General features: G+C 42.0%; 1 protein-coding gene across 1 annotated transcript; it reads right to left on the bottom strand.

The window, feature by feature from the left end:
- Positions 1–12,038: 12,038 nt before the first annotated feature.
- Positions 12,039–16,190, bottom strand: LOC148028371 (pentatricopeptide repeat-containing protein At2g33680-like). The gene is made up of 2 exons (XM_087690193.1): positions 16,129–16,190; positions 12,039–16,043 (listed from the first exon to the last, which is right to left on the bottom strand). The coding sequence occupies exon 2, from the start codon at positions 15,729–15,731 to the stop codon at positions 14,046–14,048; it is 1,686 nt and encodes a 561-aa protein (XP_087546319.1). The 5' UTR covers positions 15,732–16,043; positions 16,129–16,190; the 3' UTR covers positions 12,039–14,045.
- Positions 16,191–19,297: the final 3,107 nt, after the last annotated feature.

Here is a 19,297-nt window from a genome sequence, read left to right as displayed (position 1 = left end):
CATCAAGTCAAAATTAAGGGATTCAGGTTGGCGATGTCTTGTTTAGCTGGACATTTTCATTATGGTTGAAGCATGTGACTTGCATGTTCTCTCACGCCTTTCCAAGTGAATGCAGAATGACACATGTCAATGTCTAGAAGTGTTTAATATCCAAGTCACCACAAGACCACCAACCCCACAAAGAACCATTATGGAGGAAGTGACAGGAATACCAACAAACAAAAGCCATGACAAAAGCGCCACTGGATGAGAACCCAAGGACACCTCTGCAGAAAGCATATATTGTAACTGAGCATGGCCAAAGCATAATCATCGATTACCTCCTCCTTCTTGGCCAAACTCTATGTTCGGACAGGAGCCACGCTCTCAACAAGGGCGAACGTCTCTTCATCATCCAGGATTCAATTCGCAAGATGCTCTGCCCTTGTCCTACACACCTCACTCCAAGTGCTACCTCAATTGTTCAATGTCTCACATGTTACAAAGAGATTTGCAAAATCTCAAGTGTATCTTTTCATCTCAACAACAGTTCCTATAACATCAAGGCTAGTGACACAATCATCTCTATAATATCCATTCTTCATAGCCTTTGGATCCCAACATTTCTCAATCCAAGTGAAAGGCTAACAACCTCAATGTATGGCATTGATTGTATTCATTTTTTTCACCCAAAAAAAAAAAGCACATACGATCACAGCACCGCACCTAGGGGTCCTCAAATTAGGTACGTCCAGTGACCTTGGTCGGTTGGCTCCGTCCCTAATCCCCTAGCCCTTTGTACATCCCCCACAATTGTTCAGGGCGCATCAAGGGCAGGACATACCTAGGGAGCTCGCCTCGCCTTGTTTAGACCTGTCACCCTGAACCACTTGCACAATTCTTTTGCACTCCATCTCAATGCCATTACAATCAACAGTGGTAAGCAAGGCATGAAAGACGATGCAAAAGTACACCATACTTTTCAAGCACTACAAGTAGCCACTAGCTACCAGAAGCTAAGACATCAAGGAGCTCAATTATGCTACATTGCCTTGACAAGACCATAATGATGTCTCAAGCAATCTTCAGGTGTACTCCCCATCTTCATCGACAAATTTTTCCATCAACTTAGCCCCTTGCTTCACTAACCCATTGCTATACAAGGAACCAGGCCGACAGTCTTCTAACTAAGTAATACCTAAATATGCACGTGTATTCACTTAATATTCACACTAAAACCTATACACGGTTTGGGTCCTTAAGTGCAGGACAATACTCCAGGCTCGCTTAGAGTTCGACCTGTCTCCCAAACTAATCAAAATATGTATTGTGCACAATAAGAATACTAGCACTACCCTTTAGGGAGATACCACATGAGAGGTTTTCCAATTGCAAGTATTAAAGACTCTAACCAAAGAGCCGTCAGCTCTACCTCAACACTCAACTCTGAACTCTTGTCCTTCATCATGCAAGACCACCAGAGAATCATCACGAGCAGAATCCACCATGAGCATCCCGAGAACACCAACACCTGTGCCAGCTAATGAGTGACCATTCCCAACAAAGAGTAGCCCTATCGCCACCTACAACAATCATATCACCAGCCAATCAGAACAGCAAAGTGCCACCAACGACCTTCATCCGCACCAACATCAGAACTCCAAGGCAAACCACAACAATCCCTTCCACCCACGTCTTCGGTGCAAGCTCTGCATGCTACCTTCGACGAAGAGTGTCATGGGACTGGCACTCATCTAGGAGGGGGGTAATGTTAACCCCAACACGAAGAAAGCAAAAGGAAATAAAAAAGACATACGGCAAAGGCGAAAAAAAGGTAGCCCAACTAAAGAAAGAAGAGGAGAAAAGGCCAAAAGAGCAAGGGCAACCTTAAAAGTCCAAGGCAAATGCAAAAGGAAAAATGTGCATTTTAAAATACAAAGGTACACCCTGAAATCTTGTAAAAGAGTGCCAGGCTCTCTCTTGTGCAAATTGTAAAGATAGACGGGCGGTGGAGAAAAAGCAAGAGGGATAAGAAGGAAATAGGAAAAGAGGACCTAGGCCAATGGCCGGTCATGTAAAAAGGGGATGACCGCCCAAGAAGTAGGGCATGTATAAAAGCCAAAAAGTAGAATGAGAAGCTCATTCTTGTGTGTGGCCAAAAGTAGCTCTCCTCTTCTTCTTCTTCTTCTTCTTCTTCTTCTTGCTTGCTTGAGCTTGTGCTTGAGAGAGGGAGTGTGAGAGTGTGAGGGAGTGAGTGTGTGAGGGTGAGGGACCAGGAAGGAGAAGCTCTCCATGTTCTCCTCTCTTCTTCTCTTCTCTTCTCTTCTCTTCTCTTCTCTTCTCTTCTCTTGCTCGCAGCAATGGAGCTTGGAGCGTGGAGCTTGCTTGAAGCTTGCACTTGGATCGTGGAGCTACGGGAGTGCGCGAGAGAGGAGATAACTCGATCGGCATGGAGGTAAGCTCACTACACCCATGGATATGGATGGCGCGTCGGCTATGTGAGAGGTAGCCATTAGTGCTCGGCTTGGAACGCTTGAAACAATAAGCGGTCGATCCTCAACCTAGCGTGCTTAACAAGCGGACATCAGATGTAATCGTTGAGTGTGCACAAAGACCATTAGTGCCCAATGAGACTTTGACTTTCCAAGAGGATAATGAGCACCACAAGCACAACGTTGCTCATGATAAGGCTAATTGCTCAATAGAGCAAATTGTAGAATCACCTAATAGCCACACGCAAATCTTCAGGTCAGTGCCAAGTCCACCTTGGAGTCCCAAATCTCCTACACCCTCTTTTCCTAAACAGACACAAGAAGCACAACAACAGTTTTATAGTGCAGCTGCTCAATCCCAATCTCTATCTCTATCTGAGCTTCCAAATGTCCAAGATGCGGGACATGACGCCACCCTTAGTTCTCAGCCTAAGGATATGCCTGTGCAATCCACCGTGACTAGCTTAATTGATGTCATATTTGCACAAGTGAATGCGTAAAGGGTAACAAAAGACACGACCACTTGTGATCTACTTAAGGACTTGACACCACAGTCTACCAATAGTGGCCAATCCACTGAACTAGCTGCTACTACTTCCAATCAGGAATCACAGTAGTCATAGCCTTTGGCCGTGACAATGCCCCTTGCGGAATGTGTCCTTAGTAATTCACATGTGGAAGAGGTGTCACAAACAACATCCTTGATACCTCCAGCACTTCCAAAGCACCTAAGGCCTAGGCTTGAGGAGAAATCTCTCAAAGATTTGGCCAAGGAGATGGTGCATCTAACCCAACAAACCAAAGATGAAGTACGTGATGAAGCTTGAATCAAAAGTTGATAGCCATCACATGTGCATATGTCCATGTGGACATTGGAAGGCCAACACCAGAGCACACAAAGCTCATAGTTGAACCCCTGACTTGGGATGGGCAACAACATGTTTGCTCCCACTATGTAGCTGTCGCTGAAGAAGTCATAAAGGACATCCCAAAGGCCACATTTAGGGAATTGCGCTTGATACCCTTACTCTATACTGCCCAATGTGAGGAAAATAAGGAAAATCTTGAAGCAATCAAACGAAAAGGAAAAAGACAAGGCAATATTATGCAAAAATGGTACTCCAACCAGAGTTTGGTAGCCAAAATTGGCCACCGACTAACAACACTCACTGAGCAAAGGAAAGCCCTTTGGACATCAATACATGATCCCATGTACATTGCCTCGACCTCATTAAGAGTGTTGGCAATGGTCCATGAGGTCTAGCTTTCTGCCACCACTGTCCAAAAAAATCCCTTGTACGATAAATTGCTTCTTGAAGAAGATCTACATGTGGCTAGCAGGCTAGGAGTAGGGAGCATGGTACTTGATGTTAGCGCATATGTCTTTTGCCTCACTCAAGACCCTCCAATCCTAGATCTCTATGCTTCCCATCAATACAGTCCTGACTTCTTCAGCTAGTTTCGTCCAAGCTTACCTGACAAGAATCCTAGACTATCTCTTGATTCTATATTAGAGTCACCCAAACCTCTTGAGTAAGAGAAAAACAGCTCTAAACACAACACTTGCATTGATAAGAAGCAATGGAGGCATGTTCCAACAATGGGTAAGAACAAAATACTAGAGCAAACACCCCTCGACCAAGGGCAACTACCAATGCAATTGGATGAGCGGCTAAACGAAAGAGAATTGGCTAAAGAGCTAGAATCTCCACAAAGAGAGGCAGTTGTACCCTCACAACCTAGTGAGGTTGTTCAACAAGCCGCAAATATGTCCCATGAGGACACACTAGAGAAAGATAATGTTGAGGCCCAACTAAGCACATCAACGGTTGACCTAGTTCAGGGTCCTAAGTCTTTAAAGGATACACCTCAATTTCCCAAGAAAAATAGAAGAAAGCAACAAAAACAACGGCAATTGCAAGTAGCGGCAAACGCCCCATCTCTCCTAATAGCGGTGAAACCTCGGACACATCTGTGTGTTCTATAAGTCAAAGCAACCATTACCATCAACGGTTGCTTGCAACACTCAATCCACCGACAACAACAGAACCTGCATCATTGACCAATCAAGAGTGGATACAACACTGTCACAACAGGATGACAAAACTATACCAATCACATCTGAGGAGTACTATGACAAATTATCAACAAAGCCTCAAGAGAAACATGGAAACCTAGAGGACATAAGCAATCCTAGCATTGACCAATCTTGCTCATCTAGGCCTGAGTACCCAACTATGCTAAAGCCTAGGAAAACTCCCAAAACCTTGCATGAGATAGCAACCGAGCAAGCCTTCATAGAACATAGAAGTGTCACATAGTGCTTGATCGAGTTGGAGACTAAACTCAAATTATTCACACATGCTTACGTCATTGCAGACACGAACACATTCCCTAGGGAGCAGCTTGAGGAATACTTGCCATATCCGTTATCCTAGGAAGAGCAAGAATATCTTAACGAGCACTGTGACAAGCTCTTACATGAATGCATGCAACTCATCTCTGATGAGGAGGCCGACGAACTACGCTTAACTGTGACATTCAATGAAGCATTTTTCCAACCAAATCTCTTAGAGATAGAGCAACTAAAGCAACGATTAGAGGGTCGTAGTCAATTTGTAAAATTTTGGTTTGAAAACCATGCTATAATGGCAGAACTTGGAGCCCAGATTATGACAGTCTCAGAGGAGCATTGGCCAAATGGCGGTCTCAAAGAAACCCGACCTATGTGGCGCCAACTTCCTTTCGAGTGACTGTCGTTTGGGGTATGGACTTAACCAAAACTAGCCAAGAGAACTCTCTAGTTGATAAAATTCTCATTGAGGAGGAGCTACATGTTGCGAGTAGACTTGGACAAGGTACCATGCTACTTGATGTTGCAAAATATTGGTTGTTATTGAGCAGGCTACCACAAGTACTAGATGCGTGTGCCACACTCCAATACAATCCTAAGTTCTACAATTGGTTTTTATCCTCACGAAGTGACATGGATTCATAAATGTGTACATAAATAAACAATGAGTTTTGTGATTGTGTACAAACAATACCAAAAAAGTAAAGCAAGCACACACACAAGCAATGATAATCAAGCACAAGTGATATGCATCAAAGTCAACACCATGGGATACAGATAAGCGATGTCTCTTTGAGCTGTACTTGTTCATTATGGTGGTTGAAGCATATGACTTACATGTACTCTCATGAGTTGTCAAGTGAATGCAGGACGACACAGGTCTCTGTACGAAAGCATTCAATGTCCAAGTCACCACAAGACCACCAACCCCACAAAGAACCATCATGGAGAAAGCGACATAAATACTAAGAAAAAAGAGCCATAACAAAAGCTCTGCTATTGGAAGAGAAAGTCACCCCTACATAAAGCACACATTGCATTTGAGCATGGCCCAAAGCATAGTCATCAACTACTCTCTCTTTCTTGGCCAAACTCTACATCTGGGTAGGAGCAACGCTCTCACTCCAGTTGCTACCTCAACTGTACCGATGTCTCACATGTTACAAAGAGGTTTGCAAAATATTGCGTGTACCTCTCCATCTAATATCCATTTTTCACAGCCTTTGGATCTCGACGTTCCTCAATCCAAATGAAAGGTTGATAGCCTCAATATATTGCATTGATTATATTCATTTTATCCCAATTTATTTATAAAAGAAAACAAAAAGAGAAAAAAAAGAAAAAAACACTCGTGATCACAGCATAGCACCTAGGGATCCTCAAATGAGGTATATCTAGTGACCTTGGTCGGTTGGCTCCGTCCTTAGTCCCTTAGCCCTTTTACACATCCCTCACAATTGTTCAGGGCACATCAAGGGCAAGATATACCTAGGGAGCTCGTCTTCGCCTATGGTTAGACCTGTCACCCTAAACCATTTGCACAATTCTTTTTCGCACTCTATCTCAGTGCCATTGCAATCAACAGTGGTAAGCAAGGCATGAAAGACCATGGAAAGTACATTGTACTCTTCAACCACTACAAGTAGCCAGTAGCTACCAAAACTAAGGCATTAATGAGCTCAATTATGCTATATCATGTTGTCAAAATCACAAATGATATCTCAAGAAGCCTTCAAGTATACTTCTCCTCAACATCGACAATTTTTTCCACCCCATCGAACCCTTGCTTCATCCACCCATTGCTACGAGGAACCAAACCACTAGTCTTCTAACTACGTAAGATCTAAGTATGCACATGCATTCACATAATATTTGCACCACAATATATACATAGTTTGGATCCTTGAGTGTAGGATAATACTCTCAGCTTGCTTAGGGTTTGACATGTTTCCCAAACTAATCAAATTGCATCTCGTGCACAATACGAAGACTAGCACTACGCCTAGGGATAGACTACGTATGAGAGGTTTTCAATTGCAAGTATTGCAGACTCCAACAAAAGTGTCATCAAATCTTCAACACTCAACTTTGAATTCTTATCCTTTATCATCTTGCAAGCCCACCAAAGGATCCTCATCTGCCGCAGAATCCCCAGAACATCAACACCTATGACAACCCATGAGTATAACTCCCTATAAAAACCAGCCCTATCACTAACTTTAACAACTCTATCACCAACCAATTAGGCCAACAAAATGCCACCAACCAACTTCATCCGCACCACCACCAAAACTCCAAGGCAAACCACAGCAGTCCCTTCCACCCATGTCTTTGGTGCATGCCAAAGCCTGCTATCCACGATGGTAAGTGCCATGGGATTGGCACTCGTCTAGGAGGGGGGTAATGTTAACCCTTAGACGAACAAGGTGGAGAATCTGAAAAAACTAAAGCAGAAGACAAGGCCAAGGCAGAAGTGAAATGGAAGAGGAAGGCATGCCAAGTAGAATCTAGAAACATAAGAAGTGTAGAAAAGTCCTAAATCAAGGAGAAATGCGCATAAGAAAAAGCGCAAGTCAATACTTTTGTAAAAGAGCGCAAGGTACACCATGATTTATTTTAAGAGTACTACTCTCACCTGTGCGATTTGTAAAGGTAGATGGGCGATAGGAAGGAAGCTAGGAAGATAGGAGGACAATGGAAAAAATGGCCTAGGCAGTCAGCCATGTAAAAAAAGGAATAAGGGGATGACCGCCCAAAAAGAATTTAGGGTTTTGTATATAAAGTTGAAAAGTGAATGATAAGCTCATTCTTGTGTGTGTCTAAGAGTAGCTCTCTTCTTATTCTTCTTCTTCTTCTTCTTCTTGCTTGCTTGAGCTTATGCTTGAGAGAGGGAGTGTAAGAGTGTGAGGGAGTGAGTGTGTGAGGGTGAGGGACCATGGTGGAGAAGCTCTCCGTCTTCTCCTCTCTTCTTCTCTTCTCTTGTCTTGCTTGCGGCAATGAAGCTTGAAGCGTGGAGCTTGAGGATGAAGCTTGCTTGAAGCTTGCACTTGGATCATGGAGCTACTAGAGTGCTCGAGAGAGGAGGCAACTCGATCGGGCACAGAGGTAAGCTCACTACACTCATAGAGATAGATAGTGTGTTGGCTATGTGAGAGGTAGCCATTAGTGCTCGACTTGAAACACTTAAACAACAAGCGATCCGTAGGTCTTGGTGGTTGAGCTCGAGCTCGCCTCTACAAAAACTTACACTTAGATCGTGGAGCTACCAGAGTGCTCGAGAGAGGAGGCAACTCAATCAAGCACAGAGGTAAGCTCATTACACTCATAGAGATAGATAGCGCGTCGGCTATGTAAGAGATAGCCATTAGTACTCGGCTTGAAACACTTGAACAATAAGCGGTCGGTGGGTCTTGGCAGTTGAGCTCGAGCTCACCTCTATAAATAAGAGAAGAGAAGAGAAGAGAATAACAGAGGAGAAAATGGAGAGCTTCTCCACCATGGTCCCTCACCCTCACACACTCACTCCCTCACACTCTCACACTCCCTCTCTCAAGCACAAGCTTAAGCAAGCAAGCAAGAAGAAGAAGAAGAGAGCTACTTTTGGCTACACACAAGAATGAGCTTCTCATTCACCTTTTAACTTTATATACAAAACCCTAAATCCCTTTTGGGCGGTCATCCTCATATCCCCTTTTTTACATGGCCAGCGGCCCTTTTTCCTATTGTCCTCCTATCTCCCTAGCTTTCTTCCTATCGCCCATCTACCTTTACAAATTGCACGTGTGAGAGCCCGACACTCTTAAAATAAATCATGGTTCGCCTTGCGCTCTTTTACAAAAGTATTGACTTGCGCCTTTTCTTATGCACCTTTCTTCTTGATTTAGGACTTTTCTACACTTCTTATGTTTCCAAATTCTTCTTGGCGTGCCTTCATCTTCCGTTTCACTTTTGCCTTGGCCTTGTCTTCTGCTTTAGATTTTCCGAATTCTCCACCTTATTCGTCTAAGGGTTAACATGAACAACAATTATGGTGCGAGAAAGAGAAGAGAAAAATACAAAAAATTAAACTTTTCATACAATGCATCAAATCTCTTGTTATTTCTTGCAATATGGAGTGAAGAAATTAGGGATCCCAACCCCATGAGAAGAAGGGACAATTTAAATATGCAAAAAATGTCTTTTAAGAAAAAAATCGGGTGTTGAAAAAATGATGTCCCCTTCCCTTCATTGAATTTCATGATATTTTGACTCTCTTAAGCTTAATTAACACATAACTTGCAAATAATAATAATTCGACCCCATCACATTCACACTGTTCGAAAGTGATTCCGATCCAAATGGAGGGGCAAACGACCTCGAATTCACGATCCAACTAGGCGAGCAGCTTCCTACCATCAAAAACTATTACCTTGGGTCTTTGTCACTTGCTTTCCGACTTCCAGATCAAGTAGCTACTTTATTATGCCACACCTTGCAGTCATTAAATGGGGGGTCAAACAGACTCCGATCGATGAACGAACACTTGCATTGGATTCCCGATGTCGAAAGGAAAACTCTAGCTCCTTGATCTATGATCATCACATTTTTCACCAAAAACACCACTTGTATGGATCTCAAATCACTTTTTTACTTTAAATTTTACCTTAAAATCAACTCTCATCAATATTCTTCATATTCACTTCTTTTGTAAGCAAGGCACTCTCTACATTGGAGTATTTAAAGCCATCTTCAGGAGGATTAGTACTCAAAACAATACAGAGAATATATCTCAAGAATTAGGTAGTGTGACAAGCAAGAATGAAGAGTTTATGTCATCTTTAAATTGAAAACCTTGTGAGATAAGTTGGCTAAAAATAGAGCGGAACTCATTCAAATGAGTGGACATAAGAGTGCTCTTCTTCATGTGAAGGTCCACAATCTCCTTCTTCAAATAGGAGTTCCCTCCTCCATGCAAAGAAGCTTCTTCAACCAATGCAATTGTGAGGTGGGACTCTGCTTGTCATAAAGATCACATATCTTTTTTCATAAACCATAACCAACCCCTTCAATTGAAGTAACATTGAATTATACCCGCTTAAACAAAGGCATTATAATAGTGGACTTGCATAGCTCATCCCAATCATCTCTATCCCAATTTTTTGACTTTATTTTATTGATTTTTAATGGCCTAACTTGCCTCTTTTGCACCAATGCTTACCAAATCTGAGTCTTCCAATACTTACCAAATCTATGGTTATTGTCATCCAACTTCTCAATATTAAAGATGACATTGTTATTGGAGGCATTTGAAACAACTACCATGATGTTTGCAAATCAAAGAGAATATGGCATGCTGTAATAATTGCAAATCAGTCCCAAAACATAGCCAAAGAGGATACAATTGGAAGAAGATTAAGCCCATTGTACTGTTGTCCACAAGCAAAAAGCATTGGAGTGCATAATAAAAGTGTCTACTCTCAAAGAATTGCTTAAAACTAAATGTTTAGCATTGTTGGTCACAAAAGTACAATAAATGAATGTACAACTGTAGACAAAGGAGTAAAAGACAAAGCTCCCACTGCTAGGAATATCCATATAACAATCGAGATATATTATGCAACTAGCAATGCAAAATAGAGCATAAACCACTAGGATACCAAATACTATCAAAGACCCAAAGATATCAAAGATATAGATGTAATCCCAAACAAGAAAGTAGCAAGTACATAAGCCAACTGGGCATACAAGGTCTCCCAAAAGCAACAAAGATTTGTCAAGCTGCAACTAATCCATTGAATATAAACAGTGAAGCTCAAGTATATAACCAAGAATGCATCCAAGCTTACAAACCCATTTGATAGGGGGAGTATCACATGGAAAAACCAAAGCTAAATTAGGCCATGGTCATCAATGTCTACATGAGCAATGTAGATCATGACCAACAGAATATATGTGCATGAGCAAGTAAGAGTCTCCCACTAACTCAAGTCCAAGCTCTACAAAAAAATATCAAAGTGCTCCCACGGAAGCAAATTCAAAATATCCAAGCCAAGCAAAGCTCAATATATAAAACCTCATAACATCTGGGTACCCAATGATATAAAGTAATACATTCGAGAGCATATACCTACAATAAGCCTTCAAGCATGTAACCAATAAAACTTCACTACAAGTAGCCACTACCCAAATGCAACCAACCAAGCTCAAATCCAAGATGTAGAGCTCAACGTAAGCATATCCGGGCAAAAGAATCAATGCCAAGCATCAATACATACATGTAGCATCCCTGAAGTATGTGTAGGCATAAAAGACATAAACATTCACTATAAATACTTACTATCCAAACTTTCTTACGGCAATAAACCCTATAATAACTTAGCTAATCAAGAGTTAATCTATCCAAAAGTCTTTTCTGAGCATCAACGCATCATTTGAGCACAACAAATAGGCCCCATAAGCATCAATAGTGCATAAATCGATCAAATGCTTGTTATCCAAATAGTACACATCAATCTGCCCTAAATCGTAGAGCAATGACTAGTCCAAAACTCTTCGAATGATGTGGGATACAAAGCTAAAAGAAGCAGGGAAGAACCACAAAATGTTATACAATGATCAACAGGAGTAGTAGGCTAAATTAAGGCAAATGAGACAAGTAGGAAGCAAACCTTGAAATGCATTGAAAAGTGTAAGTTGTTCTTTGCTCTCCTGCCTAACTATTGGCACTCAAAAATACCTTAAAGAAGGCTAAGAAATTAACTAAAAAGTTAGGGAGCTCATTCAAGAATAATGAGACTGATGCATACCTTTGTGTGTGGCTACCGTGAAAGCTTCAAATGAAGTTATTTTCTCAACTTGAATGTAATGTAGATGCTCCTCGAATGCTCACTCTAGTACCAATTGAAAAGTGGAGCAAAGAGTGAAAACATAAACAGAAGCAAAAGCTATGGAGGTTCAAGCACAAGAGAGCAAGACAGTGTATGGAAACTCTAACACTCCCAATATGTGATCTACCTTTCCTTATTCTATTGTCCTTAAATGCTCACTCTGATACCAATTGAAAGGTGAAGCAAGAGTGAAAGCAAAAGAGAAGCAAGAGTCATGGAGATTTAGACAAGAGAGAGCAAGATGGTGTGTGGGAACTCTAAGAGTCACAATGTGTGACCTATCTGTCCTTGTTCTATTGTCATAGAAAGAATAAAGAATAAAGTGACAATGATGGGCAATTGCCACCTATAATATATAAAGTGTGCAAACAATAAGTACAAGTAAATGTAAGCGACTAAGCATAGACAATCTTTAAGCCCCAATAGACTAGTCTTGTCTTCTGAGTTTTATAATCATGGAAGGTCTAAAATATTGTAATATTGTGTCTTTTTTCTCTCACAACCTCAAGTAATATGGGGTTTTCGAGAGGGGTGGAGGGGAGACTTTTTTTTTTGGGGGTCTTGAAAGAAACTTCCGAAACACGTTTCTGACGTTTCGTTTCTAAACGTTTCTAACGTTTCTGGCTGCTATGACAATGATCCCAGCAATTGCCATCAGCCTTGTTTCATCAAGTTCACCCAAACACGCAACCGACACTTGTGTTCCCACATGCTTTTTAATCCATTAAATCAGGCCCAACTTATTGAAACACCTTTGGACTAATGTCATCTTCAGCCTTTGCAAGAGGAAAATGACTTGTTACCCATGACCATAAATATACAATTTATATGTGATGACCTTGCACACATGGCTTGCCTCACGTGCTCCCTTGCAACATCATCTGCCTCTGCCAGTCCCATCACCCAGGTGCATCATGATCTTGCTTCCCAGAAGACTATGTTTCGCTCCCTCCTATGCTGCCCATGACATCATCATCGCTGATAGATTGCTGCTATTGCAGTTCAAGATCCGTCAAGTAAAGCACAGTATCAAAGTTGTTATCAACATCTCCAACACATCTTTCAGCTCACCTCATCCCCGGTCCTTGAAACATGAAAGTTTGAGGCCCCCATTGTATTATCTAGATTCCCATACTCATTCATCTTCATTGAGCATTCTAGAGACTCTTTCATCCTATTTCATATATTCTCCATTTCTCTTTATATCCCTTAGCATTTCTTTATGCCCTTGCCCACAATACCAGGCCAGTTGGCCATGTCAGTTGCAGGTCGTGGAACATCCAACCATACAAAAACTAAATCTGCACTGCTGTAAGAGGTGCAAGAGTAGCAATAAATCACACCAAGGTTAGCAACAAGAAGAGGAGGGCTAGCCACATTTGCAATTCCACCAAACAGCACTGCTAGGAGGAAAGAGGCCAACTCCATTGTCTGGCAAACACCAATGCAGATCCACCATCAACACAGCCAGTCATGAGTAAGGTACTAGGTCTCCGGTCCAACGCTATGTCACCAATCCATGCTGAGCCATCAGGGAGATCCACATCATCCGCATTTCAAGAAACACCCTAACTAAGATGCACGTGCAGCAAACCACCAAAATCTCCACCCACCACTGACTAGAAGCCCGCCAATCACTACCAAAGCACTGGTCACATCAAGAGCCATAGGAGTATATGTTGGTCAAAAATGCCATTTTGCAGCTCACCAAGTCAAAAATAACATGCAAGGAGACACATGCCACTGCTGTGAGTTGTTGCACTCCATTTTGCAACCTTGGTTGCGTGACAAGGGGCAAAGCAGTGAACAACGCGAAATTACATCTTTGTGGCAATAGCCTAACCACTAGGAAGATCTGCATCAACCACACATGAATACCCTCTTCCAAGCAACTAACAATTTTTCACTTTTAAGTGCCAACAGCTAGAAGGATCTTCCTCAGCCTGAAGGTGCCCTCCAATGTCCTCCAGAACTCTGCTAGACAAGACTGAAAAATACCATGTCTGAATCTCAACATCATCCTAATCCTACCCAAACTAGTCGTACAATGAAAAAATGGGATGTCAAAAGCTCTAATGAAAAAATGGGATGTTGAGAGCTCTACCTTGGAATGGGTCTCTCCAAATCCACTTCCCTGGATCCCAACTTGAGTCTCTCTAAAGGTCTCCTCTCATATGCACAAAAGCTCCACTCCCCTTAGGCCAACTACGCTTTACCATACTGGAGCAGGTGAAAGGGAAAGAAATAAAGTTCTGTGCTATGCATTTAGACACCAAAAAATACATTCGCCACCACAAGAAATCAGAATGTGATTAGTTTTGGTCTCACATCAAACCTTGGCTTCTGCTTGACCCTCTAATTCTGCCCGTGCCTTTGCAGCTTCCTCATATCATAAATATGGGACAGCTGTACATGGGCTGCAGCATCCTGTGAACCTGATAGAACTGCTTGTTCTGCTGCAAACTTTCCTCTTTCAACATCACCATGAAACCTACATGCACTGAGTAGGGTCTCCCATAGAACAACACTAGGGCAGATCGGCATCTTCTGAACGACAGTTTCAGCTATGTCTAAGCAACCAGCCCTTCCAAGCAAGTCAACCATGATTACGAAGTGCTGAAGAGTTGCCTCCATGCCATAAGTGAGAGTAGTTGACTCAAAGCATTCTCTGCCTTCATACAACAAGCCTGCATGACTGCATGCAGATAAAAGATTCACAAAAGTGATGTCATTAGGAGTCAACCCTTCCTCTTGCATCTTTGTAAACAACTCCCATGCTGCTGCGGCATCAGCAGCACAAGCATGAGCCTCAATCATAGAAGCCCAAGAGATTACATTAGGCAAGCAAATGCTGTTAAACATCACGTTTGCATCTGCAATATTACCACATTTTCCATACATATTGAGAAGAGCATTCCCTATAACCACACTTGATGGAAGACCAAGCTCAATAGCATGAGAGTGAACCAGCTGGCCATGTGCTAGGGCTGCAAGGCTGGCACATGCACTCAGGACACACACAAAAGTGACTGTGTCATAAGTTATTCCTTCAGCATGCATCTGCCAGAAAAAGCCTAGTGCCTCTTCATGTTTTTCATGCTCAACATATGCAGTTATCATTGCACTCAAGGAAACTGTATCACGTTGGTGCATTGTCTCAAACACAGCCTGTGCATCCTCCAAACTCCCACAAGCACTATACATGCTTATAAGTGCTGTAGCCAAGAGAATACTCGATTCAGAACCTCCTTCCAGAATGGCAGCATGTACTATTTTGCCTTCTGCAAGAGCAGCCAGACCTTGGCATGCACCCAAAATACTTAAAAGAGTCACTAGTGCAGGTTTCACACCTTGCCGCTGCATTTGTTGGTAGAGCTGAAGAGCTTCAACATCATGGCCCTCCTGCACATATGCTGTGATCATAGCATTCCAAGAGACCAGATCAAAATTAGAAAGCTTATTGAATAGGCTGTGTGCATCATTTAGATTGCCACATTTTCCATACATGCTAACTAGGGCAGAATTGATATAACTATCCAACTCTGCCCCTGCTTCAACAATGCTAGCATGGATGCACCTGCCAGCAAATAGAGCTTCCATGCTTGCACATGCAGTAAGGACTGACGAAAATGTATGCTTGTCGGCTGATACAGACCCATCATGCATTTCCTTGAAAAGTCCAAGGGCTTCCTTGTCATGACCATACTGGATATAGATGGCAATCATTATATTCCAAGAAAAAGAATTCTTTCTTTGTATTCTATCAAATGTTGCCCGGGCGTCTGGTAAGAGCCCGCATCTCCCATACATATCAACAAACAGGTTACCCAGGTATATGTCTTGTGCACGACCATGTCTGATGGATTGGCCATGGACCAGTCGGCCCTCCCAGACAGCCTTCTGATCCCCACAATCTTTCACAAGAGCGACAAAGGTAGAGAAGGGCACATTTCTATGGGCCTGATAGTTCAACGAAGCGACAGCTTCAGCCAGTCCAACTTCTTTGGACACCTCAAAGTGCATTAGATGGTTCTTCACCATTGCTGCCCTTGTTCAAAGTGGACGAACCTTGATGAAGCATGCTGAACCCTCAATTGATGAAACGCACCTTCAAGTGATAGCCTTTGATGAGATAGTGGATGAGCCTTGAACTTTTGATGAGATACCTTTGTGGAATGATAACCTTTTGATGAAGCATGCTGAACCTTCAATGGAGTACTGTCACTCGCTTCACAGAGGTTACCATTCCACACGCTGATTCCGGCATGAATAGCACCTTGGCTAGACACGACTTGCTGCAAAATGTTCTGCATAGGGCAAATGATAATGACCACGGGACAAAATCTTCGTACCCTGTGCACATGAGCAACCAGGTTAGCTCTGTGTAGGCAAACTGGAGTGCTTCTCGGATGTGAGCATATGACAAATGGGGGCTCACATGACATGCCGGGGTCTGTTCGGCTGGGACTTTAGGCAGTGAATTTTTTTAACACGTCTGGATCTCCCCATGGTTTTAAAACTATCATTCCTATTATTTAATAACTAGGCGCTCGCGCCTAGACTCGCCCCGGCGCTTCGCATCGGGACGGGCGCGATTTTTGCGGGCACGGGCGGGTGCTAGACGCATGGCACCCGTCCCCGCGTTCTCTTTTTCTTCTTGTGGGGGAGGTGGGGGGCTGCCACATGGCACCCGTCCCCCACCTCTCCTTAACTAATAGTATAGATTATGTATAATAAAAAATGGATATCTCTAGTTTAGTTTTCAAATGTCTTTCTACCCTAGAGACTAGATACTTCCTAAGGGTCCTAGAGTTATCGACTCTACTATCTTGGGATTCTACCCTCAAATAACGAGTTAAATTTGAGTGTGCTGACTCCTAACAATATGGATTATCCTTTTAGTTTAGTAGAGATTTTTGAGTTTTAAGTTCACGTAATAATTTTTCACATTTATATATTAAGCAATATGTGTTATAATATGCTCTCGAAAGACATAAAAAAGAAAGTTAAAATTCCTTTTTTTTTTAAAGATAACCTTGAAGAATGCCCTACTTGAGATAATCAAGTCCTACATGCAAAAATAAAGGCTACAAGTTAGTCTTTGCCGGTTGTAGGAAGGGACAATTGACTATGAATACGAACCATAATATACAGTTGCTACAAACTCTCAGAGCATTTATCCCAAACACTATACTTACAAGAGTACTCTTTGAAAGTCAACTTTAATATTGATAAGAGTGCCAATATAGCCATGATTGTAAATATGACAATAAAAAAAGGTGAGAGTTTCCTTAGGTTTGGGAACACTTTTGCTGTTTTGAAAAAAGAGGTTCGGTAACCTTTCTATCACATTTAGAATAGATATAAAAGATAATAATAATAATATGTATTATTAGAAGGTTATGAAGAGGTGCACGTGTGGCAGCCTCTCATCACCCCCCTTTCATGGTGAACCTTGGAGAGATAGCAGCAACACACTACACATCTCCATCCGTGTGTATATCTATGTCATTATTCCAAAGAAGCATGTTGTGCATCTAGCATGCTCTCCTTCTCAACTTACACTAGGACCTTTGCTTGCTTATGTGTGTATTCCGACCATAGGTAGGCCATGAAAGTTTATGTAGGGTGGTTGGAATTAGGCTCTCTCTCTCTCTCTCTCTCTCTCTCTCTCTCTCTCTCTCTCTCTCTCTCTCTCTCTCTCTCTCTCTCTCTCTCTCTCGACATGTGGGGACAAGGGAGAAAGAGGTATGGCTGCAATAATACATTTAGTTGTATATGTGCCATAATGCATTTAATCATCAATTCTCCTCCTCTCTTCAAACAACCTTTATTCCCCTCTTGTTGTAGCTACATCAACTACAACAAGAAATCGTTCGAGAAAACCAAAAAGAAAATGGAGGGGAGAGGAATGCCATGCATGCCACATTCACTTGATGTGACTTGCTAGAGAGGAAGCTCGTTGTCGGAAGGTAAGAGTGTGGCATATACTTCAATTATGGTGGCTCTCTCTCTCCCTCTGCCCATTTCTCCTCCCCTCCCTCCCTTCCTCTCCCCCTTCCTCCCTCCCTCCTTGAGAGGGAAGCAATGGTGGAATATGATGTACAAGCTATGGGATGTAAGAGGATTGAGAGAGAGAAGAACATAAGAGAGTTATATGGGTACAAAATGAATTATATCCTTATTATTTGTTATCTTCACTTATATATGATTGTACATTATGTACATTTACAAGACATGCCCTCCTGGCCATAGGACATTGACCTTTACCCCAACAATCTCCCAGCTAAAGGCCAATTCACCTTTATGGGAGTATAAAAAGAAAGTGAAGATGTTATCCAATGCCCATCGACACTTTGTAATGTGCAAAGCATTCAGAAGGTAAACTCTTTGTTGTGAGAAGATCTATAGGGTATCATTGGTATGGACCTAGACAAGCTCAATGCGCTTATCCTCAAGAACTTCCATGATGATGAAGAGATACGTCATCTCAATGTGCTTTGTCTTTGCATGAAAGACAAGGTTCCATGCCAATTTTGTGGCACTTTATCATAGTGTAATGTAGGCAACTCCCCTACAATGTCCAAATCTCCCACTAGACGAGTAAGTGATATAGCTTCCTTGCATGCCTTAGTGATTACAACATACTTTGCCTCAATGGTAGATAAATCCATACATGGCTGCAATCAAGACATCCAAGAGACTGCACCACCTATGAAAGTGAAGACAAAACATGTATCAAACCTCCTAGAGTCTACACTCCCTATAGAACCGGCATCCACATATCTAGTCCCATTCCAAGTACCTCATTCCAAAGCATATGCACATAGATCTAGTCCCATTCAAGTACCTCATTATACTCTTTAATGCCTCCTAATCTTTTTTGCAAGGGTTTTCCATATACCTACTAACCATTCCTACTATAGAGGCAATGTCTATGGACATATAACAACCATGGTGGACATCAAGCTACCAACTATAGATGCATATGGAACATTGGCCGTTTCAGCTTTTTGTGTGTTTGACTTGGGGCTGTCCTCTTGGCTAAGTTTCAAATATGGAGGCAATGGAACATCGATAGCTTTCCCCCTCTTCATATTGAAATACTCCAATAACTTTCCAATGTATTCATTTTAAGATAAATATAATATCTTTTTGTCTTGATCTCGCATAATGTGCATACCGAGAATGTAACCAGCATTCCCCAAGTCCTTTATGTCAAAGGTTTAATGCAACCTTTTCTTTAAATCATCCACATCCATGACTGACTTCCCAACAATTAACATGTCATCCATATAAAAAAGCAAGATCATAAGGCTACCATCCCTAGCCTTCTTCGTCATGTATAGTCATCAGTAATCAATCTCACTCTTAATATACCCGAAAGACCGCATAAAGATATCAAATTTATGATACCATCCCTTGGGAGCTTGTTTCGAACTATATAAGCTCTTATATGGCTTATACACCAATTACTCCTTGCCTTTCACAACAAACCCCTTGTTACAAAACATGGTTGAGCAAGGAAAGAATAGTGGACTATGGGAGAAAGAAGAAAAATAAGAATGAAACCATAATGGTATGAAAGAGACTTGATAGATTTGATA

The sequence above is a fragment of the Lygodium microphyllum genome, chromosome 12 (genome assembly GCF_053477565.2).
Source record: "Lygodium microphyllum isolate KBCC chromosome 12, Lygodium_microphyllum_v1.1.10, whole genome shotgun sequence".
Lineage (NCBI taxonomy): Eukaryota > Viridiplantae > Streptophyta > Polypodiopsida > Schizaeales > Lygodiaceae > Lygodium > Lygodium microphyllum.
Note: the sequence above shows the minus strand (reverse complement) of the source record. Positions and strands in the feature narration are given on the sequence as shown.

Coding starts and splice junctions, on each gene's coding strand:
- LOC148028371 (XM_087690193.1), bottom strand. CDS start 15,731: ATGGTGAAGAACCATCTAATGCACTTTGAGGTGTCCAAAGAAGTTGGA.